A 25,767-nucleotide genomic window follows, 5' to 3' on the forward strand; every position below is an offset into this window, starting at 1 on the left:
CCTACACATCACCTTAACTCTTCACTGTCCAGAGGACACAAGCTCCTACACATCACCTTAACTCTTCACTGTCCAGAGGACACAAGCTCCTACACATCACCTTAACTCTTCACTGTCCAGAGGACACAAGCTCCTACACATCACCTTAACTCTTCACTGTCCAGAGGACACAAGCTCCTACACATCACCTTAACTCTTCACTGTCCAGAGGACACAAGCTCCTACACATCACCTAAACTCTTCACTGTCCAGAGGACACAAGCTCCCCAAAATGCACAGGGATGTGCATTTTGTTCTTAAAGTTTCTGTCCTGGTGCCTAAAGTATTAAAGAATTTCAAATAAGATATGTGGCACACGTCTGGGGAGGACAGTCACAAACCTGTCGACACCAGGGCCAGTGAGGTCAGACTGGAAGATGAAGTGAGAGTTTGGGGAAAGAGGGCGATAATTCGGCTCTTCCTTCCTCGTATGAAGCATGCCCAATAACAGGGGAGCCGGGGAGAGGCAGAGGCGCTGTTCCGTGACTATCCTTCGCTCTCGCCGCGCGGAAATCTGTCAAGTGATCACACGCAGCAAACGAGGGGCCTGGCCACGCTCCCCTGCGCCAGCCCACACCACCAGAGTTTCCAGAGAGGGTTTCACATTCGCTTTTAAAACATATCAAACATTTTTAAAAACGCCAGATTTCAGCAGGTCTGATACAGGGGTGGATACCTCCAGTACAGGAAGGGCCGCAGATATCCGCCGGTTTTGGTGTGGCTTCCGTTCGGTCAGCAGCCAGTTGCAGCCGTGGCAACAAGGCGTGCAGAGACTTTAGCCAATCAGTGACCTGAATGAACCACTTAAGCGCTGAAACGCATCACAGAATGAACTGGACTGGACCTGATACCCCTGGTTAAGTGTTCATTAATAAAGCCCCGGTCTCCAAACACAGTGCAGTTTCGGCACAGACTGAGCGTACAAAACTGCAGACAGTCCTCCGTCCAAATCCCCTCCACATAATTCTTTGATGTCCTGAGCCACCACTGTGAAGCTGAGTGCTTCTTCCCTTGAGCGGAGACGTTCGACCCCTTTGTGACGAGTCTCAAAATGCCGCGCTGAAATTAAATTAAGCCGCAGGAGCACTTCCGAATTCAAATAAACTCGATACGTCAAGGCGGCACGTGACGCTGTAATCGTGGAAGGAAATAATGCGAGGATTATTTCCTGAGTGGGCAGACGGCACGGGCACCATGCAAAGGTGTCCCTGAGGACTGCAGCTTGGGCTCGGCACTCTGCTGCCGTTCTGCAAAACTGCTGCTCTTAAAAAAATATTCAGCTGTGGTTGGAGGAAAGAGAACCTGCCTCAGCCACTGATAGCAATAGAAAACGCACATCTGCCTTAACAGTGCTATTTTTGGAAAAGCAGGTGGAACGCCACTGAGCTGAATGCGCTCTCATTGCTTGCCATCTGTCATGAAAGATATGCGAGCACCGAGTCTTTTCCAGGTGCAAACCAAGGACTGTACACTTATGCAATTAGAGGAAATGTTGGTAGCGTGGTGCATTACCACCACGGACCACCAGGTGTGCTCTTTTGGACACTGCTTGGCTTCAGGGAAAACCTGGCAAGCATACTGATTTGCTCAATTTCAATTTCATCAATTCCAATGAGAGCATCTCGTGCCCGTGTCACAGACGACCCGACCTCTCAAAGTTGATAGGGATCTCTCCACCAGCAGCCCACCAAAAAAAAGAACAAAATATTATATTCGAGAAGAACCAAATATTATTTATGGGCGTCAATTTATTAACGTCAAGTCTCCTTACGTGTGGGCGTGTTACTTGCCACAGTTGGAGCCCCTACCAATTTGTCATTCTGAAATTTGTTTTTGTTACCGGCGTTCCTCTAGGAAAAATAACGGGGAAGGCACTGCCTGTTCTGAGCGGCAGGGCTGCTCATCACCGTCGGACCCGCCGCCAAAGAACATGCTGAAGCAAGCAAAGAACCTTCACTCATATGATTTATTTATATTACAATAGCTCCCACTTCAAAGGGAAGGAGAACTACTGACGAAAGAGAAAAGCACCTGCCTTAATGTTTTGCACCCCCCCCCCCCCACAACCCCCAAGCAGCCATCATCTCCTTTGCCGATGACAGTAATTGCACTGATTTCACGTTAGAACAGCAAACCTTGAAATGTCTTGGCACCTAGAAACTACTTATCAGAACCTGGGCAGAATAGGTAGCAGCCCATTAATTGCATGGGTGAATTTACTTTTGCTAACCCATCCATTCATTTACATACCACTGAAATATTCATGATAGCCAGGCTCCACAGTGCATCCAGTTTAGCAACAGGCTAATTTTTTGTCTGGTAGCCCCATAATAGGCAAAGACAATCTTTACACAAGAGCCAACGGAAAGAAGGCCAAATAAAGTGTGCCGTCCCTCGTGCTTTAGACCCATGTGCTCAGGACTGGTCAGGGCTCGTCCTGGTTTCAGCTGTTGCTCTGTTTGGCCTGCAGGTGGGCCAAAGGAGGCACCGTAATCAAGGAGGTGTCAGGAGACACTTACGAGGTCATCGTGGACCACTCCTTTTTCACCGAGCCGGTGTCCTGTGAGGTCACCAACCCCCTGGGAAGCACTAACATCAGCCGCAATGTGGACGTCTACTGTAAGTTCCTCCAAATAGCCCATATTCATTCCTTTCCAAAGAAAGTGCATCCACTTGCATTCTGGGGCATGACATGTATCATGATAGCAAGACCACCGTATCAGAGATACTGTATATTATCCTAGAATATAAACACAAGTTATTTTAAGACTTGCAACTTATTTTTTCCATTACTTTTACAATGTATATTCCAGATTGTTATTCCAAGCTAAAGACACAATGTGGACAGTCTTTGGGAATGGTTGCTATGTTTGTTGCTAACTCACATTGATGTTGGAACGGAAGCAAGAAGGCTGTGGTCACGAGGCCTTGAGGCTGGTCACCCCTTGTGTAGTTGTAGTGTTGCTGTACAGTCTGATCGTGACCGCACCTGTTCGCCATTCTTGCAGTCGGGCCGAGGATGGCAGCAGAACCGCAGTCCCTTCAGGTGGACCTAGGTTCAGATGCTGTGTTCAACTGCGCCTGGACCGGCAACCCTTCCCTCACTATAGTGTGGATGAAACGGGGATCAGGAGTGGTAAGAACCCTTCCACCTCCATTCCCAAGCACCACCCAACCTGCCCCTGCAAAGGCCCCACCCCTTCCTCAGCACAGGCCCCAGCCCTCCCTCAACACAGGCCCCACCCTCTCTGTACAGGCCCCACCCCTCCCTCAGCACAGGCCCCACCCCTTCCTCAGCACAGGCCCCACCCTTCCCTCACCACAGGCCCCACCCATCACTGCAAAGGCCCACCCCTCCCTCAAACGACGACTGAAGACCCACCTCTTCAGGCTGCACCTCTCCCCATCCCTTCCCCCCCTGTAAATGACTAAACTTAGGGTTGTAACTAGGCAGCTGTTTAATAGGTGACCTAGTTGATGCGCCAGTCTTAACGACTACTTGTATTTTTATTTATTTTTATTTTTCCATAGATTGCGTTGTTGCCGTTCTCGTTGTTAGTGTTAATCAGTTTAACCACCAGGGTCCAGGTTGAACTATGCGGTTGTTCCCTGTACTTGGACCGGTACTTCTCTCTAGGGGTTTCGTCATACTTGTTCCTGGTTATGGTTATACACTTTGTTGTACGTCGCTCTGGATAAGAGCGTCTGCCAAATGCCTGTAATGTAATGTAATGTAATGTAAAGAACAAGCTCCATCCCTCTCTGCACAGGCCCCACCCTTCCCTCACCACAGGCCCCACCCCTCCCTCTGCAACCCCTTGGACTGGGTACTACACTGAATATTAATTTCATATGATCTAATATTAATTTCATATTCTACATACAATTTTGTTGGAGATCATCAAGAATATTGTGTCGTGATTATAATGCACATTTTTTATGCAGCCAAATTAGTTTCATGAAGATCCAGCTAGTTGACTGTGTAACCACGAAGAACGTAGCTAGCGACCCCTCCTGGGCAATGCAGCACCCTAAAGTCTGCCTGTCCAGCTGCACATTAAGAGTCTTCCACTGACTCATGTCAGTGAGAGCCGGACTAGTAGACTGCTGTGTGATGCGGAGCATTGAAAAAAGAAAAATGAAAGCAATTAATGAATGTAACTGATGTTGTACTAATATAATACCAAAGTGTAATGTGTGTTTGTATTAAATATGAAAGGTACATTTATATTACACAACCACAGAAGACAACCAGAATGGCAAATATGATAATTTGACATTGTGAGGAAGCTTACGCGAGGGGCGTTGGGAAAGGCAAATTTAAAAACCACGACATATATATAGCAGCAAGCATTAGCATTTAATCTCTCTAAGTCACACTGATATAGAATGCCTTGTGTTCTGGATAGAAAAGTAATTAGTTTTTGAATTTATGTTTGCCTTTCTTTTCCCTGCCATAATGTGTGAAAATAATACATTTTACAGTACGTATCCATATGCTAAAAGAAATGGAAAAACTGCATTAATCAGTGCAATGAAAGAGGGTAAATTGGGGTTGTGAACCGCCTCCTCTCACCCGAACTGCATTAATCCCAACGCGGCTAGCCGCTTCACCTCCACATTAGTCAGCCATGAGCACATGGAGACTGGCCCTGCTAAAAATGAGAGAATTCTTTTTTCGGCCAAACAAAGCACAAAATTCATATCTCAGCCGTGCCCACTGGATCCAAAGCAGCCAGGGCTATGGACTGGAAGACAAGGGGATCCCCTGAGCCCTCCTCAAATTGGATTTTAATAATAGATGGCGGGGTATTTAATGCGATAAGTATTGCGGGATCGGTTCGCCGCATCTTGAGTCAACAAGGCAGTGTTTTGTAGCTCATTCTCTACGCGACCTCTGACCCCCCCACCCCACCCACACCTTTTCTCCCATGGTGCCCTGCAGGTGCTGAGTAATGAGAACATCCTGACACTGAAGGCGGTGAGACAGGAGGATGCTGGGAAGTACGTCTGCCGGGCCGTGGTCCCTCGAGTGGGGGCGGGAGAGAAGGAGGTATCCCTCACTGTTAACGGTAAGCAATGCGGGCACACTTCAAACGTAAGCTAGTCTGGTGGAGCCAGAGACTGCCAGCAATATCTTATGTTCTGCGTGTGGTCACAGACCTCCCTGTTTCAAGTACAGCAAGACTTGAGTGAAATATTGCTTTTCACACACATTAACTATTCACCCACTAATAAAGTTCCCGGAAATTACTGCCCAGTTAAAAAATACATTCAAGAATGAATAAATGTGACAACTGGTACAAACCACATCTTTGTCTTTGCTCAAAGTAGCAGGCATGTTGACTGGTTGGATGAGCTCAGCAGTATATAGCCTAGTTTATTCAATATATTTAGAAAATGCTAGATTGGCTGTTAAATCTTGTTCGTCCCATGAATTAGAAAAGAAATGAAACTTTCATTTCACTTAAAATTTTAAGAAAAAAACATTTACACTACGTATTCATATGGTATCATGAGAATAGCATGTATTTGTATTTAAGAAAAACAATATTTTATAAAGTATGTATTCTATTGATGCTTTTGCAAATGTATACAGTATTTCAGGTTCACTCATTTTCCATTAGTGTTATGAAATCCTTTTTTCAACACTCAAAATACTCCACCAGCTTTCTCTTTTGTCCTACTTTATCCACGTCTTATATTTTCAAATTATACCCTTCAACGAACACTTGAGGGCATTTTCTTTTCTTAATTAGGCGTGCATGTTTGTAAGCCCAAACCATTTATCTGCATAACTTTCAACTAGCTATCTCTCAACACGGGAGGGGGGCTCACAGATACTGTGTAAGTAGACAAGACAATCGACAGTCTCTCTATGTTTATGAACCGAACTCACTTAGTCATGCCAATATTGTTTAATCGGAGAATAGCCTTATTTTTTTATTGCGGTCTTTTTGGTGTGAAACGTGTTTGGGTAGCCTGAGGGCGTGACACACGGACTGGACGCGTGTCTCACGGCAAAAGGCTGAGCTGACAACTCTGGTTAACGGTAGCTACATTGAGAAGCTAATGTTAGCTAGCTTTCTGTGGGTAGTTCATCATAACTTTGCTTACCTTCGTAGTTATTTATGCACCACGCTGCATATTTTTGAATCCTTTCTCCCAGCTGGTTGGTGCCTTGACCGTCTATTTGCAAATTCGGTTAATATCGTCAATATTGCTCTTTGGAAGGCTCTGCAAACATGAAGTGCAAATCCGCGCCATTGCTTTCAAATTTGGACTGTTGCCGCCCTGGAGCTACTTCGTCTTCTTTGCAATTTTTTGCAACCAACATTGGTGCATTACCGCCACCTACTGGATTGGAGTGTGACCCAGAGACAGCTGTGATTACTTCCCATATGTAACAAAATAAATAAATAAATAAATAATCTATTAAGCTATCTCCAAAACAACACCATACCCACTCAGAAAATATACCCAAGAAAGAAAATAAAGAAACAAATAGAATAAATATATTAATAAACTAATCCAGAAAGCAGTAATCGTATCAGAAAAGCAACTAAACCATAACATAAATGAATTATCCTTGCAAATTAATCCAGTATGCCGTAGCTAACTGCTTCCTTCTAAGGCACAGAGCATTTCCCCCAACTCCACTTGTAATGCTGGACTCGGAGAAGTCCGATACGCCTGCCCAATGCCTGAGCCCCATCTAGCCTACCAAACTGGGATTTTAAGGCAGAGTCAAACGCCACAGTCCCATTGTCCAGCACTGACCTTATCAAGGCTACGTAAATAGTCTTAAGTCTTCATTAAATAGTCTTAATCATGTCTGCCCCAGAGTTCAACCCAGATAGACAACTCATAACATGCAGGGTTTTCATTCAGTGACTACCTTATCATTGTGCCCTGGAGCTACTGAAGCATGCGGAAGTGTTTGTGCAGGAAACTCAGTAGCGTTTCTCATCCTTTTTTTCTGATTGGCTGACTGTGTACACCACAGGTGGAGTGAATTTACAAGGGTGTATTAAAAAATGACCGAATTGCCATTGCTATTTGTGAAAGTGTCAGTCAAATTCAAGTATAACTTCATTTTTTGTCCAAGGTGGCAGAATGCAATTCCAGATCATTCATGCTCAACATACGCCCTGAATGTCAGACACAAAAATTTCTCAGGACATCTAAAAATACTGAACATAGGCAACATCCTGCAGTGCTGTGCTTTTTTTTTTGTCTTGTTTTGTGCAAGAAAATTTGGCTTTGGCTTATCCTTCTTCATCCCCTTCACTATCACACTTGTGCAATTTACTCACTGTAATATTGTTTAGTACAGCAATGCTGTTTTTCATCTTTGATGTGGATTTTTTCTCTCTGTAACACCCTTTCATTTAGCCTCATTACATACTGTAATCAGCAAATTGCTCTAGATAAAAGCATCTGTTAAATGAAACTGAATTTGAAATGAAAAAGCATTCTTTTCAAAACCTCTGGATGACTTAATGAGAACATTCAGTACAGTTATTAAGTTTAACCCCTGTTCTATTATTGTCTGATTAATTTATTTTCCTGGCATTTGCTACACCAAGGGAGGAACAACAGAGATGGACATACAGCTCTTGTTGCTAAGGAAGAGGGCAGGGACCTTGTCTCATAAATGCTAATTGGCAGAAATATCTGTCACTCTTTATAGAACTTGCTCCTACCCATAAATTGTCATGTTTCATAATTCCGTTTTGATATGCAATCACATTTTCAGTGTTTGTACGAAGCTTACATTTTCCAGCAATATTATATATTTTAAGCTCTGTTATTCCTTTTGCTGTTTTGCATGCTCACCTGTGCTTTTACCCCAGAATTGCCCAGTGGCACCAGTGTGTGGGAGCCTGTTAGCGATGCAACATCCTGCCTCTTTCAAAGACCCTACAGCGTTTTCATTAAACAACCACCCGGCAGTGGGTCTGGCTTTTGTACCAAAGCAGAGCCCTTTCAGCTGGCTGCATGACTGCCGAAAAGTCTGCTCCCCAGCTGTGGATAGATTGCTCTTCTCCTTTGTCAATTATTAGGCTGCCGGCTGTATGGAAACTGAGCTTTTGAAACACTCTAAGGGGAGGGCTAATAAACCTGCGGCCAAGGGCTGCACAAGCCAGGACTGATATTACTGCTGACCAGCTTAAGATGATGGAGAATTAGCCCGTTTCTTTTATGCATTTCACACATACATGTTTTATGTATCTGAGTGTATTAATTGGGCCTTAGTATTGTTTAAATTGTATTTTGTTGAATGAAAATGTAGTACTAATAATCACAATAATCATAATCAGTACCTTCATCATCATCGTCATCATCATCATACTGATTGCCAAACAAAACAACCTTCCTATGAATATTCATGTGCAGGCAAGCCTGAGGCTTTTGGTTCCAAATGATTTGATGGCTTCAAAAATGTAAAAAAATAAATAAATAAATCCACTCTTATCCATACTGATTAAAATCAGATCTAGACAAGGAACTGCCTTACAAATAGTGAATATTCATGAGCACCTGCCATCTTCAGAACTCCGTGGGTTCAACAATGCAGGCAATGTAAAGTTTAGTCAGACACCTCATCACCGCTGATACACTGTAATACTCAGCATTACATCTGAGACGAGAGGCTATTTTGCCGGCTGGACGTGAGCTGGCACTGATTGTTTTAGCTGTGCTATGCAAACATACTTAATGTATGCAAAGTATGTCTAATACAAATCCACTTCAAGTCAAGCGTCAGCTGTTCTGTTAGTAATACTTGATTAGTTCCAGGTATCAATGCTGTGACATCACAAATCCATCTATCCATCCATTATCTGAACCCCTTATTCCTGATAAGGGTCACTTGGGGCGGGGCTAGGGAGGCTGCAGCCTATCCCAGCATGCACTGGGAGAGAGGCATCATTACAGATTATACATTTAAAACGAGTCCACATCCTGTTAATTCAAAGTTATATTAAAATGATCTAGATTCTGCTAGGGTTGCCAGCACTCCCTTGCTCAAATGCAAGGCCTGAGACCTATGAGTGTGTGAGGCACAGGGCCCTATTGAGTAGTTGCTCAATCACCTGCTTTGTCAGCATAGCATGATAGTAATTCATTGACAGGAGGTAAAACCTACAGGGAAAAAAAAGAAAGTTTCTGCCAAAATATGGACACGTCTGGTCCTTCTTAAACAAAAAAAAAGATTGTGTTTGTTGTTGCAGTTGTTTATTCCTCTCAGACCTGGCTTCTGTTTTGAAACACAGGATACGCGTTTAAGTGCTGATTAAATTCGGGAGGAATTGCGCGGAGGTCGGAAGCACAGTTGGGGACTGACTAATGAATTCACCGGAATGGCGGGAGCCCCGGCAACTTTCAGACGAACGACTTCATTTCGGCCACTTGGTATGCAGGCGGCGCGCCGCAACGTTGCGGCAGCTTTCGGTTGCAAAATTTACGCGTCTTTAAAGGCCTTCTTTAGTCGTCCATTTAGAGGAGGCTGAAGCGGGGGCTTTGTTGATGTAAATCATTGTCTGTGCCGTTAAAAATGGCACTGCGTCGCAGCCGAGTTCATTTAAAGCCGGGAGGGTTGCGCTGCTGCCGTTGAAATACCTCGCAGGCGTTAGGCACCCCGCGCAAACGGGTCGTAGCGGCTCCTGTTGGCTCAGCACAACACTACAGTGTGAGACCTGACCCCAGTTCACACTGTATTAATTCAGGCATGCAGTTGGTTCTCTGGGTTAAAAGCAGTCTAGGCTTTCCATATTATGAAACATATATGTCACGGTTACTTTAATTGGATTCTGCATTGCTTGAGACTGGTCTTATTGGCAAACGGGCAGTCGACCGGTCAGGTGTTTGAGCTTTGAGAGAACTGAATCAGATGGCTTTAACATGGGCAAAGGGGTAACCCACAAGTGTCTTTACAGTGCGCCAGTACTTGCACAGTGCTTACTTTTCAGTCTTACTGTTCTACACTTTGAAATGAAAGTGTTATATTGTTTAACAAGAACATGGTTAAATTAAATTATATCCACATAATTCATTATTAAACAGCAGTATTGTGTGATACATAGAAAAACTGTAGCACGCTTTTCTTTGGCATATTTGTCATGTTTTTTTTGTTTTTTTTATCAAGGATATGCAATGCCTGTGAATATTTAAGGTGCTACCGACAATACAGCATTAACACAATAAGTTGCACCTTAAGCAGTTGTTAAAAAGTTTTTCTAGCAACGACATCAAGCGCATACTTTCAAATTTTTGTCATCATGTACGCACACTTTACTGCCTTATTGTCTGGCCTGAATCTGTCTCTGTTTTCTCTGTTTCCGTAACTGAAATTTGTTTCGTTCTCAAAAGCTGCTAAACCCTAAAGAATAGCATCAGGTGTTGCTAATTCCGCTCGGCAGGCCTGATAGTCAGGCCGCCACATTCAAACATTGACTTTGATATTCCAACATGTGAAACAGTCTCCCCAGCGTCTCTGTCGATTGTTTTTAAGCTTACGGGAGATGAAACCTGAACTCCTCGTCTCTTGTCATCCCGCTAGCAAATAGCAAACACAACTCAGCTCCACCGCGGCAGTGGGCAGACACTGAGACTGAAGACTGACTGACGAGAGATCACATGGCTTGATTATATGGCAAAGTCAACTTGACAGAGGAGTGTCTGTCTGTGTGCATTCTAGTATATTTAAAATTGAATTTAGCATTTATTTATTGTTAATGCTATTGACCCCCCCCCCCCATTAAGTGTTGCCAGCACTCAACTCTCCCACACAACAGAGCACAAGCAGGAGATTCCTGCTGTTCCCTGGAGACCAATGTAATTTAATTAAAATTAAATAGCTGGCAGGGAAAGCCGTTTATTTTGAAAACACTAATGGATACATATTGCTTTGTGTTGTTTGTTATCCTTCAAGCATGTCCCTGCGAGAATGAAAGCATGTTAGTGTGTGCTGGTGTGTGTGTATGTGTGGGTGAGTGCCAGTGTGCGCGCTGACTTGTGTGTGTGTCAGTGTTAGTGTGACTGTATGCGTGTGAGAGTGTGTGTTGGTGAGTGAGTGTGCGCAGGTCTGCCCCGTTCTGGGCAGCACAGGATAAGGAGCACGTTAATACATTAATAGAGGGAAGTGGTTGACGTTCCTCCAATGAGTCCCTCAGGGTGCCTCATTTATTTCTGCTTGTTCTTGGGCAGCACAATTCCAGCCATGGCCTTTATTTCCCATGTAAATACGCATTCCGTCTTATTCAACACCAGCACAGACATGGCATGGAGAAATGTACCCAAATGAATAATCCTGCAAATAATTTGTATTAAAAGCAGAAGCTCCGCAGAGCTCCATTGTGAGGCAAATGCAATCCGCTACCAGGGCTCTGAGGTGGTACTTACAGGACGGTTACGCAGCAGTAGTGTAAGCGCCTCTACCGTGCGCTGTGCACTGTACGCCTTCTTTGTGTGGGAGGTTTGTGAAGACGACACACTGCATCTGACTGACAGGGACTAATGCCTTCCCTTAGGGGAACATCCTCTCACCTTGGTTATTACTGCATTTCCAACCCACCCAAATGGCATAGCTGTTTCCAAACTGTGAGCTGACCCCAACAACCCCCCCCCCCCCGCCCCCCCCCCCTCCCCAGTGCAATCAGTGACATCACCAGCAGTCTCCAGAAGGCAGGGGTGCCACCGCACACAGAAGACTTTGAGAGCAGGATTAGAGAGGCTACACAGCAGGATGCAAAACTCTAATCAGCAGCAAGAACCAAAAGACCAGATTAGAATTCACAAAAAAAAAGAAAAACTGAGATGAGCCAGAAGAGTTCTAGAACAAAGTTTTATGGACAGATGAGACCAAAATATATGTTTTACCTAAGCGATGGAAACAGAAAAGTGTAAAGAAATGAAGCCGTGATCCCCCTCCTCCCGCTGCCCCCATCTGTGAAATATGGGGGAGGTAGTATCATGGCTTAGGCATGTATGGATGCTTCTAGAACTGGTTCACTAATCTTTATTGAGGATGTAATGGAGGATGGCCTCAGTAGGGTGAATTTGGAAGTGTACAGATGGATTTTGACAGGAAATGACCCCGGATGAATGAATGCACTTCTGTTGATCCTTGTGGAAGTCAGTGTGAATAAGGACCCCTGTTGAATGAATGCAATGTAGTCTGTCGCCTCAGGAGGTTTTATTTCTGCTCTCATTATTATTAGTGGAAGTGAGCACTCCACATAAATATTACAACTTAGCAGAAACACTTATTTGACAGAGTTTGTCTTTTTTCACGGTATCCATTTTCACAATGCAATGTTTCTTTAAGCGGTTTGAGTTTGGGAATTCAATAAGCAGGTCCTTTTTTATTTTTAAAATATCCATCTGATATTGGAACCCACAACCTTCTGAAAGCGAGTCAGCTGTTAAGACAGAGGGGTGGTTGTGCTGCACCTCCGTGTCCAAAACAGAGTGGCTGCTTTGCAGTCAGCTTGACCCCACACCACCCCTGCTTTTTAATAGCCTGTGGTCGTACATGAAAACACCACCTGTCAAAATCCCATTAAAATGCAAATTGTTTTTAATTAGAGGCAGCTAATGAACTTGAAATGCAGCTGGTTTGGGGGGCAGAAAGAAATTGGTTTGGGCGTGGTCTGCCCAGCCCATCTTGTCAAACAGATTTTATTTGTGTATGAGCTCCTAAAAATAAAGTCTTCCAGTTCTGTCATAGAAAATGCCATGGGCTTGGATTTATGGCAGCTCTTTGATTGGTCCTCACAGTGATGGCGAGTGAGCTCATCGACAGTCTGAAAGACTGAGTCACCATTGGGTCAAAGGTCACAGTTTGACGTTGGATTGGCCTGTGATTTCTGTCAGTTGCCTTTCATTGCCCTTTGAGATGTCCCCGTAGGAATGTCAACATTCAGTACACTTCCTTTCAAAGGAGGCACACAAAACATTTATGAGTCATCTTTAAATTTTCTGGAATGGCAACTGAGGTTGTATTGTGTCATCTGCATACTCTAAGAATATCCTGTCAAGTCTTGAATACATAATGTATTGCGGTCACTTCAGGTTAGCATGTATCTCTGAAATGCAAATTAGTCAACTTTCTGTTATCATTTGAATGGCATATCCAAATTGGTGCATGCATTTGGCTACTTGGTTTAAGTGTGTTCATTTTCTTCTACGGACAAATGAAACTTCAGTTCAGTGCTATGAATCAAAACAACATAAGCAACCTGCACAGATACTGTATGGGAGGCTTTTCCATGCTTGGTGTGTGTGTGTGTGTATGCGCATCTGTGCGTGTTTGTCTGTGTGTGTGTGTGTGTGCGTGCGAGTGTGAGCGTGTGCACGTGTGTATGTGTGGTTGCGTGTGTGAAAGCCTGCGTGAACACGCCTGTGTGCTCAGAAACTGATGTTCGGTCATTTCTGCTTTAGGACCGCCCACCATCTCCAGCACACAGACTCAGCAGGCCCTACATGGAGAGAAGGGACAGATCAAGTGCTTCATCCGGAGCACCCCTCCCCCGGACCGCATCGTGAGTGACACCAGCAAGCCCCGCCCCAAAGCTCACCCAGGGCGCCGCACACACTTCACAACCATGGCTTACGGTTCACCTGCTTAGCTGTGCATTCACTGACATGGTCCGGTTACACTCCTCCAAGCCCTGGGGTTTGAACCCGCAACCTTCCAATTTTAAGTGCTGCTGGTGCAGAAGTGGGCGGGGCCTCTCGTCACTTCCTCTGGACACTTTGCCTACTTTTCTGCACTTCGATGTGGATTTCCCTAGTGCCGCAGCCCTGTAAGATCACTGACGACCATTCTATAATTAATTACCCGTGTTTAATTAATGTCTATATCTGATCGGAGGTTGGAATCAATTTTAGGTTTTGTGGGTAAAATCAATAAGTACTTGAGTCTGTGTCTTAGGGAAATAGTTTTCTGCTTTGACCTGACAGATATGGCACACAAAGAAGGGTGACTTGGATTTGTGAAGGGTGTGAATGCAATCGGCACGTCTGCCCAAAGATCCACGGTTTTCCTTTTTTCACAAAGCAACCCAAGGTGCTTTTTAAAGCTAATCAAGATCCAAGCAAATTGTTTCTTTTATCAGATGGCGAGGGACTTAATGTAGTGTGTTCCTAAAATTAAATTGCACGCAAAATTAATTTGCCTTTTATTTTACAAGAAACATCTGCCCAATTACAGGTCAGTGCTTACAGAGAGGGGCAGTCTGTTTGACAGCTCTAATTTCTTGTTTAATGCATGCTTATGTCCCATTACCGTGCACCCCATTAAGATTCATGGGCCTTGGAAGAACTCCTCTGACTGAGCCCTCTTTAATCCCACTGTTTTCTCTGTGCTGTGTGTGTGCGTGTGTGTGTGTGTGTGTCTGCGTGTGTGTGCATGCACATGGGTACATGTGACCGTGCATTCATGTGTGAAAGTGTGTGAGCGCATGTGAGCATCCGTATGTGTTCAGCTGTAGGCTTGTGTCCTGATCTGTGTGTACATGTATGTGTACATGTATGTATACGAGTATGCGATTTGTGTGTTTGTGCGCATGTCTGTGTGTATGTGCGTGTGTTTGTGTGTATGTGTCTAAGTATGTGTGTACATCAGTCTCTATATATGTGCACGTGTGTGTTTGTATATATAACCTTGTTTGTCTGCACGAGTCTACACGCCTACATGTGTGGTATCAGTGGCTCAGCAGTTACTTTCTGTGCTTTATTTAGCGATTGAGCTGAGCACTTTCAGTCCTTTGAAAATCCCCTTTAATGTTTGAATGTGGCGCCACAGCGGTTATGCCACTGGGTGCCAGTGAGGTATTATCTGAGTTTGTGAGTTCAGAGACCAACCCTGAAATGTATGAAAGCATGCAATTCTGCAAATATACCAATTCTATTTTAATTGTAGCCCTAAGAAATTGTTTTACTAGCCAAAAAGCCTACATCTCAAACTATGCATTCATATCGTATCCAATTAATAAGTTGTTGGTGAAAGTATGTAAGTGTCTCAATGTCATTTTTGTCAGATGGAAAGAAAATCAGTTTGTCTGTGTCTTAATTTCTATTCCACTTTGTCCTATCCCATGCCCCCCCCCCCCCCCCCCCCCCCCCGCCCCACCCCATGGCAGGCATGGTCCTGGAAAGAGACAGTTTTGGAGTCTGGGACCTCGGGCCGGTACACGGTGGAGACGGTGAGCACAGAGGAGGGCGTGATCTCCACCCTCACCATGAGCAACATCGTCCCGGCGGACTTCCAGACCATCTACAACTGCACGGCCTGGAACAGCTTCGGCTCCGACACGGAGATCATCCGGCTCAAGGAGCAAGGTGGGAGCGCAGGTTCGACGGCTCCTTCTCTCCGACAACAACCGCTGGATTGTGCAGCGTAGCGTAGTCTAGTCTAGCGTAATGACACGGTGTGCTTGCGTTTGTGTTTGGGTTCCGCTTGTGCGTGTGTGTGTGTGTGTGTGTGACAGAGAGAAAGAAAGAGTGAGTATGTATATGTTTGAATGTGTGTTTGAATTTGAATGACCGTGAGAGTGTGAGTACGAGTGGGTGCTTTTGTATGAGTGTGTGTGCATGTGCGCGTATGTGCTGATGTGTATGCATGTTTAAGCGTGTGAGTGTGTGTGCTTCGTATACCGTTTGTGGGTGCTTTTGCTGGAAAGATCACTAAAAAACCAGCTCATGGTCCTTTTGATTTACACTCCAAATTTAAAAACTGGCCAACGAAAATACACAAAGAGACTTAAATAGATAAGACTTACTTTATTTATCACAGTTCCCAGATTTTACCAATTATCCGTGCATACTTTAAGCTACTGCAGTCCTTTAAAGAATCTGCTTTGTGTTCACACCAATTTCATCTCTTACCTGAGGCCATTTCTTAAAAATGAGGCTAGTTTTGAATGAATTATATTGCTTTGCAGGTGTAAATTATGACAATGATGATATAATTCCCAGGTAAAACAACGGAGCATAAAAATAAGTGTTTTTCTGTGTGTTGTCTGATATTGTATCGTGGTCTGATACTCGAATAAACATGACTCTCTGCACTACAGTTTCCACAGATGAGAATGCATTGCCGAGTTATTTGGAAAGGGCATTGATTAATGAAGACATTAAAGGGGCATTAAGCCTTGGAAAAACACTTTGTTGTGTTGCATTTGCGTGGGGGTTGTAATTAATGCAGATACAGCCCGACTCAAGTGTTTATTATCCCCGTTGTCTCAGGACTTGCATGTATGTGTTGAGGGTGTTCATCAGTCGTGGACACCGACAGTGGAACACAAACTGCGTTTCCCGCTGTGCATGGTGATCGAGCTGCTGCATAATGTGCCTCTCTACCCCAAAAATGGCTGCCGTTGTCCTACATTATCAGCGGCTTCATTTCCTGAATCTAAACTGTCAAGTCATATTGTTTCGAGTTTGAAAGCCAAGTCTTTCAATTAGCCTGTGGAAGTCAGAGACTTTGATACAGCCAGCACTTGTCCTTCATTTTCAAACAAATGCAAGTGTTAGTTTTCTTTTGTCTTGAGTTTTTTCCTTCACAAACACAGTCAGTTCAGTGAGCTGACTAATTCCCCAAAGTGCATTTAAAAAAAGACACTGGTAGAACTTTTTAAGCTTCAAGTTTAAAAAAAAAAAATGTTAATTGAACCCAGGGCAGCAGTTCCCAGTGGTGGCTTCTCCCAAGACGGGGTTCAGTGAAGTCTTACTCTTGGGCTCCTCCCTCGAGAGGGCGGGGCCTGCAGGAGCGCAGAGTCCGTGGGGTTTAGTTTCAGAGGGGTGTGTCTGTTACCCGCAGAATCGCTGCCAGTGGCCGTCATCATCGGCGTGGCCGTGGGGGCCTTCGTGGCCTTCATCGTCCTGATGGGGACCATCGGCGCCTTCTGCTGCACCCGCTCTCAGAGGAGTAAGTGTCACCAGGATCCCTCCGTAACACACGACTGCATTTCAGTCAGGGGAAGACCAGCAGTGAGGGACCAGGCCACTTTAGCACTTAGCTTATCACTTTTAATTATGATGGCCAGCCAAGTTTCATATTTAAGTCTCAAAAGCACACCTTCTTTTTAAAAACTTCAATCCGGCTTTGTAACACATCACTTCCATTCTTTCTAAATGGTAATGAGCTAAATGCTGATCTTTTATTTACCATATTCATTTATTTACTTCTTTCATGATAAATTGTATGCATTGCCAGAGATTTAATATCTTTTTCTTGTCCTTACTGTGCGGCTACTCTTCACGTATCCATTTCATCTCTTTTGTTTTTATTTTGCATTTATGCCCTAAACATATTTTTGTTAGAATGTGTTTCAAAAAAGTGTTATAGAAATAAATTGAATTATTATTATGATTACTAATGCTATTGTTATTAGTACTGTTACTGTTAGTACTGTTACTATTTAAACTTTGTTGTAGCATTCCTTCTTTGTCTTGGCCACTATATGTGTATTATCTCCTACCCACATAAAGTTCATTGTGGTACGGAGCTAGAGGTCAGGCTAGTTAGTGATTGCGTTGGGATGGTTACTAGCGTTCAGCATGTTGTTGTTGTATACCACAGAAGAAGCGCACCTGGTTATGCCCTCTCTGCCTGTCTCCATCTCTGCTCACCAGAGAGACCTTGCCAGCAAAATTAAGACAGAAAGTAAGATTTATATAAATACACCTCTAAGCTGCCAGGACTTTGGAATGATCTGTGAATAGATTCTCGCTTGACAGAAAAAAAGGGCTTGCTGCTCTGTGCTGTTGTTAAAGTGTTCTCTGTGATGCAGTAGCAGATGCTCTAAACCCCTGGAGTTCATTTTAAAGGAGGCCGCATGGAGGAGTTGCCATATCTTGACATTATGGGGTGGGAGGGGGTGGCGGGGTTTGTGAATGCGGGGCTCGTGAAGGAGGGGGTTTGCGAGCGCAGAGTTGATCCACTCCGTCTCTGTCCCAGATCTGAAGGGGGTGGTGTCCGCCAAAAACGACATCCGCGTGGAGATCGTCCACAAGGACCACAACGCCGCGCGGGAGAACGAGGAGCACGCGGCCATCAAGCAGCTGATGGTGAGCGCACAGGCCTCATCCCCCCAACCCCCCAACTTTGTGAGTCCCCTCCACGGCAATTTCCCGCCGCCTGCATCTCATCACACCCGACCCCGTCCACATCCGCCCATAATCAATGTTAATTACGTGTGCGGCTCTGGTAATGATGATATTTGGTGAGGAGCGCGCTGATGAATCACGCACGATTCCTCGGGGTGAGAGGGGCCGTGATTGCATCACGGGGGCCTAAATTTAGCAGCGCTTCCTCCCGGGCCCGGCGTCGCCTTGGAGACAGTTGCTCCGGCTGATGTCCTGTCAGTCCGACTTGAAGCAGTCAGGAGGGCGCCGGCATAAAACCCGTTTTAATTAAAATCCAAAGGCATTGTGGTTTACGATGCCTGTTTCACAACTCAGCACACTAATTGGCTTATTCTGAAGGTGTCGTTTGGTAGCAAAAATAATCAACTAAAATTTGTTAGTGAGAACATGGAGGAATTAATAAAAAATTTACTGTTACTACGTCGTGCACCAAATTTCATAAAACAGGGCTTTCCAAAAGGGGGTCCCCAGGGGTTCATGAAAGAGCCCCTGGGATTCTCTAGCACATTGTTCCCAGTTTTATGGATATTTCCATTTTTCATTACATTTTGGACTTTCATATTAAACAAAGCTTGTAAGGTGTTACCGTGACTGCTAAATGATTATACTCTGATATGATGACATCATGATTTAGACATGCTTCTATGTAATTAAGCCTGCAGTGGGTGCTGGATAAAGGTATTAGCCATAACCAGCTTACTGAGCTGTGGGGGTGGGGGAGGGGGTTGTGGGATTAGTTCATTTTTGGGAGGTCTTGGAGTGAAAAGCATTTATAGCCGTGTAATTTAGATATTGAAGCATCACAGTACATTGGGCAGTGAAAGAATCCCAGATGACAGAATTTGATGTTGAGGTCATTTCATACTTAACTACTGATTGGCTGCAGTGTCTGCAGGTTTTTGTGGCTTTGCTTCAGTCAATGGTCAATTTAAGCCTGGTGCGTGGACCCTTTAGCCAATCAGTGAATAACATAAAGCACTTTGATGCTGAAACACACAGAAAACTAGCAGGTGCTACGACCCTCGGTGACTAGATTTTGAGCTCCCTGAGGAAAAGCATTAAAGCAGTTGGACACTGGGGTGAGACTGCATCTCTGCTCTTTGTACAGATTGAGAGGGGTGAGTTTCAGCAGGAATCGGTGCTGAAACAGTTAGAGGTGCTGCAGGAGGAGGAGAAGGAGTACCAGCACATTAAGGTGGGTACCAGGAGGGGGCTGCAGCTGTGGGGGGGGGGGGAGGTGTGGGTACCAGCGTGGGTGGCAGGAGCGGGGACAGGTGTAGGGTGTGTGAACTGGCAAATTAAGATGGGTACTTGGAGGAAGCTGCAGGTGTGGGTGGGGGTGTGGATACTGGCACATTACGGTGGGTACCAGGAGGGGGCTATAGATGTGGGTGGGAATGTGGCTGTGATTGGGCATGGGGGGAAGGTGGAGGAGTGGGCATGAGTGCGATTGGCTGTAGGTTGACGTGGAGGTGGAGCTGTGGATAGGGGTGGAGGGAAACTCTGGGACTCTTTGGAACAAAATCATTGTTAAAAGCCTGTTACTACAATAGATTTCTGGAGCCCCTGCAGTTTTAATGGGTCTCCTGTCTTTCACTAGCTGAGAGGATGGGGGATAAACAGACAAATTCACACAGCTAATTCAATTAGGGATGTTTCTGCAGTCATCTATGGGTTGAATACTGCCCAACATCTGAGGTAAATAAAGAGCTAACTGAATATTTACATGTTTGGACATTAAATAGCCATGTATTATATTTTCGGATATTTGGATGCAAAATGGTTTTCAGTGAGTTTGAGGCTGTGGTGTCCAGGTCTATAACATGTGGTTAAACATGCATTTTCTCTACCAGACATCAAAACAGCAGTAAAACAATAGCAGTAAACAAATGCAGTAAAAACAATACACGAGTCACGACAATGGCTGTGTCTGTAACCCGCTACATTTTTCACAACATACGCATGTATCCAACTTCATTCCTTTAAACGCATTATACACCAGCAAAATGATCTTTGATAAGTCATGTTGATGGAGGGGAAACAGTTAATGTGGTTGCTCTGAGGGCAGAAAAGCATGTCATTTATTGTAATATTCATTAGTTACACTTCGGCAAAAGCCCAGGTTACCGTTGCTCTTTCGCGACGGAGGTTTGCCGTTTTTACGCAATTAAATCACTTCAGAATTGCGATTTGAGTGCTCAGAGCCAATCCATTCAACCAAAACCAATCATTTCTCCTTCCAATACAGTAATTGGTTCTTCTCCCCACGCTTGAGCTGATCACTTGTGACGAGAAAGCACTCAAACTGATGAAAAACGAAGTAAAAAGTTCAAACATTTCAGCGGTTGTTTTAGTTGTCATTTCAGTGGTCTTTACAGGAGTCAGACCAAATGACAGTTCTGTTAGGGAGGCCCAGGGGTCCTAAGCAAAATTTTTGTAAAAACATCCACGTAGAAGTGCATTTTCTTTTCCACGTTTTGTAAATCGCATGTTTTAAACTTATGAATTATAAAACAAAATAGCCTTTTTTTCTGTGCTTCTGGCAAGGGTCCGTTTCACTCATTCTTGGTAATATTGTAAAAATTCTAAATATGTATATCATGCAAATAGCTGTTTTGTTTTTTTTTTTTTAATGGCCATGCAATAGCATGGTCTTGGCTTCTTCAACAGAGAAATTAAGTCACTTCCTGCCAGCCCTGCATAGACACCATACCCACTTTCATCTTCCCAGAAAATGCAGTGCAGGCACTGTACATAACTGTGGTATGGATCCACAAAGGACCAGGGCTTCACATGCGTTGACGTGTGGCAAAAAGGCTCCGGAATGTTCCGTTTCCCCTTCTGCCCGGGCCCAGCTCCCAGCACCCTTCGCTTCTGGGCCTTGCGTTCTGTCAAAGTTTTAAAGGAAGCGAGGCGAAGCCGAGAGAGGCACGCGGAACACATCCTACAAGCCCAGTGTTTCATATTCCCGTCAGGTGTGACATCACCTTCTGCTTTACATCTCTGCCTATTTTAAGATTAATGGCTTCCGTGCCGTGAGTGACATGTACAAGAAAGCAGCTGGGAGCCTCCTTGAGACGGGGAATTGTTTAGAAAAACACTGTCTAAAATAGAAAAGCAGGTCTGTGGCATGTGGCCTTTTTAACAAGAAAGACCGCAGTTTTCCAGATACTGTAATTCCTCCATTTAAGAAAGGCTTGAGAGACGCAAAGCCTTCCAGGCCGCACACTGTAAATAGCCTGCCACTCATTTCCTGACCTGAAGGACATTAGCTTACATCTTTTTCTTCTTCCTCTTCTGGTTTCAGCTTCAGAAAAAGGCCGCAAATTGCAGGAGACGAATCCTCCATTATCGATCTGATTATTGCGCTGTCTGAACCTATATATCACACGCGTTGATAACATATAATGTTACTGTTTATATATACACAAAATGTCAGCGATCAAATTCCTTTATTTAATTTTTGATTTCGACCATCAAACAATATTATTTTCCAATGTTCTCATGAGTATTGAAGATTGGTGCTCAACCACAATAACAACTCTGTGGTCTACCCGGGTGCCATATTGAATTTTGGGACCCCAGGATCTGTTCAGCATAAACTCATGCAGTGCTGGGGCACACTGGCGTGCACTACAAAAGTGCCCGCTGTGCTGCAAACATCACAAGCCAGTGTAGCCTGGTAAGGACGCGCGAGGCACATCGACCAAAGGGAGCCAGCGTTTTTTTGTGTGTCACACGCGCACTCTCTCCCCTCACTGTGCTATTTCCTGGCCCTGTTTTATATTTTGCTGATGACTCACTTGCTTTTTCTGGCTCTTTTGATCGTGGCTAAGGGCTCCTTGTGTGCTATTTCCTCCTTATCTCTGACCGCGCACCGCACCAAACTGCTCACCGCGCCGAACCGCGCACCGCGCTGCCGCTCTCCTCTGCCGTCACAGATGTGTGATGATGGCGTGGCCGGCGATGCCTCCTCATAGGCTGTCATATCTATGGCACCGCCCAGTGATTAACATCCCGCCCCCAAGACGGGGCAGCTCGGAATGACGTCCACGCCCTCCCCAGTCGCTCCCCAATAGACCTTCTCTTAGCAACAGCGCCCCCCCACCCCCCACCCAGCCCCCCACCCCCAAACCCCACCGCCAGAGACAGAGACAACAGGAGCAAAAACCTTGAGAAGAAAATAAAGTCTGGTTTTCCCTTTTCATTATCACTACTCTATAGGAGGTGGTGGGGGGTGGCTGGGTCTACCTGTCTGCCATTAGAAAAACTGACTGAATCTCAGAAAAATACGCCATGAAATATTTCTGATGTGTACGGCAAAGCGATTAAACTGCCGGCCCAGGAGGCCACACGCAGCCCACCAATGACGCACTCTTGGGCCTTTGATCATTGAGAAGACGAAAAAAGGATTTTTATTTTCTGGGTGCATCAAAAAAAAATTCACAATGTCCAGGTTTGCATCAAAAAAAGTCTCAATATACCTCAGACCGGAGACAGAATAATTGGTAATAGCTGTGCGTATTTCAATTAGGCCTCTACATTTTTCACACACGCTGACAAAACATACATATTAATGCATTGTTTTATAAACAGTACGCGGAAAATGTCTGGCCTGCGTGCAACATATTAAAAGAATCTGGCCCCGCACAGAAGCAGCTGAGCAGCAGTGGTACATGGAGACACATTTTTTTAAGTTATAATTAATGTGTTTATTTTTAATAACCATTTAAGAAATGATTAAAAATAAAGCGGTAATGAACTTCCGGGGAGATTGGTGCACTTATTCTGGGCCACAGTGCGAGTCGCCGGGGTCCACTTAATTAGCGGATAGCCGCGCTTCCTGGTTTGTGGAGAGAGGGACTATTTCACACTATTTAGCCATGTAATTCCTGTTTTCACAGAATTCATGCCACAGCCTGTGTCTGTGTTTGCCTCCCATATCATCGATAATTAATGTTGTTTTGACCCTGGCGCCAGTTTGGTTTGAAGGAGAATAACTGCAAGTAATTATCATCTTACTTTGTGAGAAGGGAGGTTCAGCAGGCATGTCAAGTGGCCATAGAAAACACAGTCAAGAGCCACAATATCGTTGCCCTTTTTCATTCAACCGATTCTTGCATATTGTGCGGCGCATTGTAAAAGTCTGCCACATTTTACAGATTTGCCTTTCGTGTGGAATAATTGTGAAATCCCTGGGTTGTTCTGGGCAGAACTGAACTGCTAGCACAGCGCGAAGTGATAGAGAAATATTTATTTCCTCTCTCTTCCTAAAAGGACCCGACGAATGGGTACTACAGCGTCAACACGTTCAAAGAGCACCACTCCACGCCCACCATCACCCTGGCAGGAAACCAGGCCGCCGAGATACGCAACCCCGCCGCCGCCGCCGCCGCCACGGGCAAGCAGAGGGTGCCCACGGGCATGTCCTTCACCAACATCTACTCCACGCTGGGCGCCGGGCCCAACCGCCTGTACGACTACAGCCAGCGCTTCGTGCTGGGCATGGGCAGCAGCTCCATCGAGCTGTGCGAGCGGGAGTTCCAGCGCGGCTCGCTGAGCGACTCCAGCTCCTTCCTGGACACGCAGTGCGACAGCAGCGTCAGCAGCTACAGCAAGCAGGACGGCTACGTGCAGTTCGACAAGGACAGCAAGGCCTCGGCCTCCTCGTCCTCCCACTACTCCCAGTCCTCCTCGCAGAACTCGGACCTCACCCGGCCCCTGCAGAAGCGCATGCAGACCCACGTGTGACAGAGAGGGGGCGCCCGTGGCAGGGGGGGTTGTCAGTCAGGGGGAAGGGGGGGGGGGCGTGCATTCACAGGACTGGTGTCACATTTCATGTTTTTGTTTGTGGTTGTGGGTTGGTGTTTTTTTGGCGTTCTTCTTTGGGGGGTGGGCTGGGGGTTCTTCTGTCTTGGGCCTCAAACTCATGGACGCTTGCAGTGTCATGGCCTCTCGACACCCCCTCGAGGTTCCCCACACTGTACACAAGATGGCCGTGCCCACAACCCCACTCAAACGCTCATGGTCCATGATATTGCGAACATTGCGTCCCATTGAGGGTGGTAACGTGCCAACAACAAATAACTCTCGGTGTGACCTTTGACATTGCACCTGAACTTTGTTTGGTTCACAATCTGTGAAAAAGAACAAAAAAATGTTTTAAAAAAATATAATAATAAATAATAATAATAATAATTTGTTGCCTGGGGCAGCAGAGAAAGCTGCCTTTACCGAACGCTTAAACGTGACAATCGAGAGGAGTAGCCGTGCGCGAGTCTGTGGAGGTGAAATCACTGCATCCTGGATTCTGGTGCCCCATGATTCATTGGAACCGTTGGACAGCTCCGTAGCTAGAGGGAAAAGAAAAGAGCCTGTCTATTTTATAAAATGCGTCAATGTCAACACCACAAGCCAGGATTCTGCTGCTCTATTGTCATATGAAGCACAAATGTGTGTGTGTGTGTGCGGGTGTGCGTGTGTGTGTGTGTGTGTGCGTGCGTGCGTGTGTGTGTGTCTGTGTCTCTGCTGTCACAGTATCTCCTTTTTCAGAGAAAACTAGGGAAAAAAAACTTTCTGCCATGGATTAATCTTTCGACCAAGTGGGCGGATTCAAACTGTGAGTGACTGACTCCCAAACTTCTGCAAATGAAGGTGTGTCAGTGATGCCTCACCATGGAGGCGGGAGCATGTAGACCCTTCAGCAGGGACTCTTTCACGTCAACTGAGAGACGTTGCCAAGTGAAATGAAAGAACTTTGGTGTACATTATTTCTTTATTTCATATTTCTTGTTTATTTTCCTTCTTGATTGTTTGATTACTTTTTTAGGTGGGGGTTGGGGTTTGGGGGTTGGGGGTAGTAGCGTGGATATTAACTTGAGAACAAAAGCGACCATCTTGATTTTTGCCTTGAACGGGACTCTCAGAGGCGCACGGAGCACAGGGTTTCCTGGACAAGGGTCATGACCCTGCCCCTTGGAACCATGGGAACTCCAAAGGCAGGAAGAATAGCACATGAATGTCTGCTGCTTACCCACGGACTGCCAGAGCCTCTCACGTGGCTGTCTAGCCCTCACGATATCACTGGAGCCAAACAAAAGAGGTGAACTGCTCTCAGTACAGTCGTCACGTGGCTTCTCTCCCATGCTTAGTCAAGAACCGTGAGGTTTACACTGGAGCTTTCTGTAAATCCAGCATTTTTACCTACTGTGATCTGGCTGTCGAGTGATGATAAGGTTGACAGAAATGTGTTTTTTTTTTTTCCGGTTTTTTTTTTTCTGTGCTGCCTACTGCTGACGGGAATGCTGTTCACTGTTTTAAGTGAGTCACAACACTGTAGCGTGTGGCGTAATAGCACATCACACATGACTCATGGAGAGTAGCCTGACATTTAGCCATTAGCGCTTTTATTAGTCGATAGGGTGAAGTGCGCTGAGATTAATTAAATCGGCGAAGTGTTACGCGGGAATCGTACGTTTCTGGCCCACCTCCACGCAGGCAACGTCGGTCGCCGCCCCACAGCCAAGGCGGCGCGTGGCATGAGAAGCGTGCGGCTGACGGCTGCGGCCGGTA

At 45.3% G+C, this 25,767-nt stretch overlaps 1 protein-coding gene across 12 annotated transcripts in view; it reads left to right on the top strand.

The window, feature by feature from the left end:
• The window catches only part of kirrel3b (kirre like nephrin family adhesion molecule 3b), a 186,802-nt gene extending 162,848 nt beyond the window's left edge, over positions 1-23,954 (top strand). For 2 of the 12 annotated variants that reach the window (XM_035386165.1, XM_035386167.1), the window contains exons 7-16: positions 2,510-2,658; positions 3,048-3,175; positions 4,985-5,111; positions 13,486-13,586; positions 15,189-15,399; positions 16,868-16,975; positions 17,630-17,713; positions 18,008-18,156; positions 19,304-19,390; positions 23,473-23,954. In XM_035386165.1, the coding sequence (XP_035242056.1) occupies positions 2,510-2,658; positions 3,048-3,175; positions 4,985-5,111; positions 13,486-13,586; positions 15,189-15,399; positions 16,868-16,975; positions 17,630-17,713; positions 18,008-18,156; positions 19,304-19,390; positions 23,473-23,946 (1,618 nt within the window). In that variant the 3' untranslated portion in view covers positions 23,947-23,954. The remainder of the gene's footprint in view (positions 1-2,509; positions 2,659-3,047; positions 3,176-4,984; positions 5,112-13,485; positions 13,587-15,188; positions 15,400-16,867; positions 16,976-17,629; positions 17,714-18,007; positions 18,157-19,303; positions 19,391-23,472) is intronic. The other 10 variants (XM_035386170.1, XM_035386177.1, XM_035386168.1 and 7 more) reach the window with 7 other exon arrangements.
• The last annotated feature ends 1,813 nt before the right edge of the window (positions 23,955-25,767 follow it).

The sequence above is a fragment of the Anguilla anguilla genome, chromosome 12, assembly GCF_013347855.1.
Source record: "Anguilla anguilla isolate fAngAng1 chromosome 12, fAngAng1.pri, whole genome shotgun sequence".
NCBI lineage: Eukaryota > Metazoa > Chordata > Actinopteri > Anguilliformes > Anguillidae > Anguilla > Anguilla anguilla.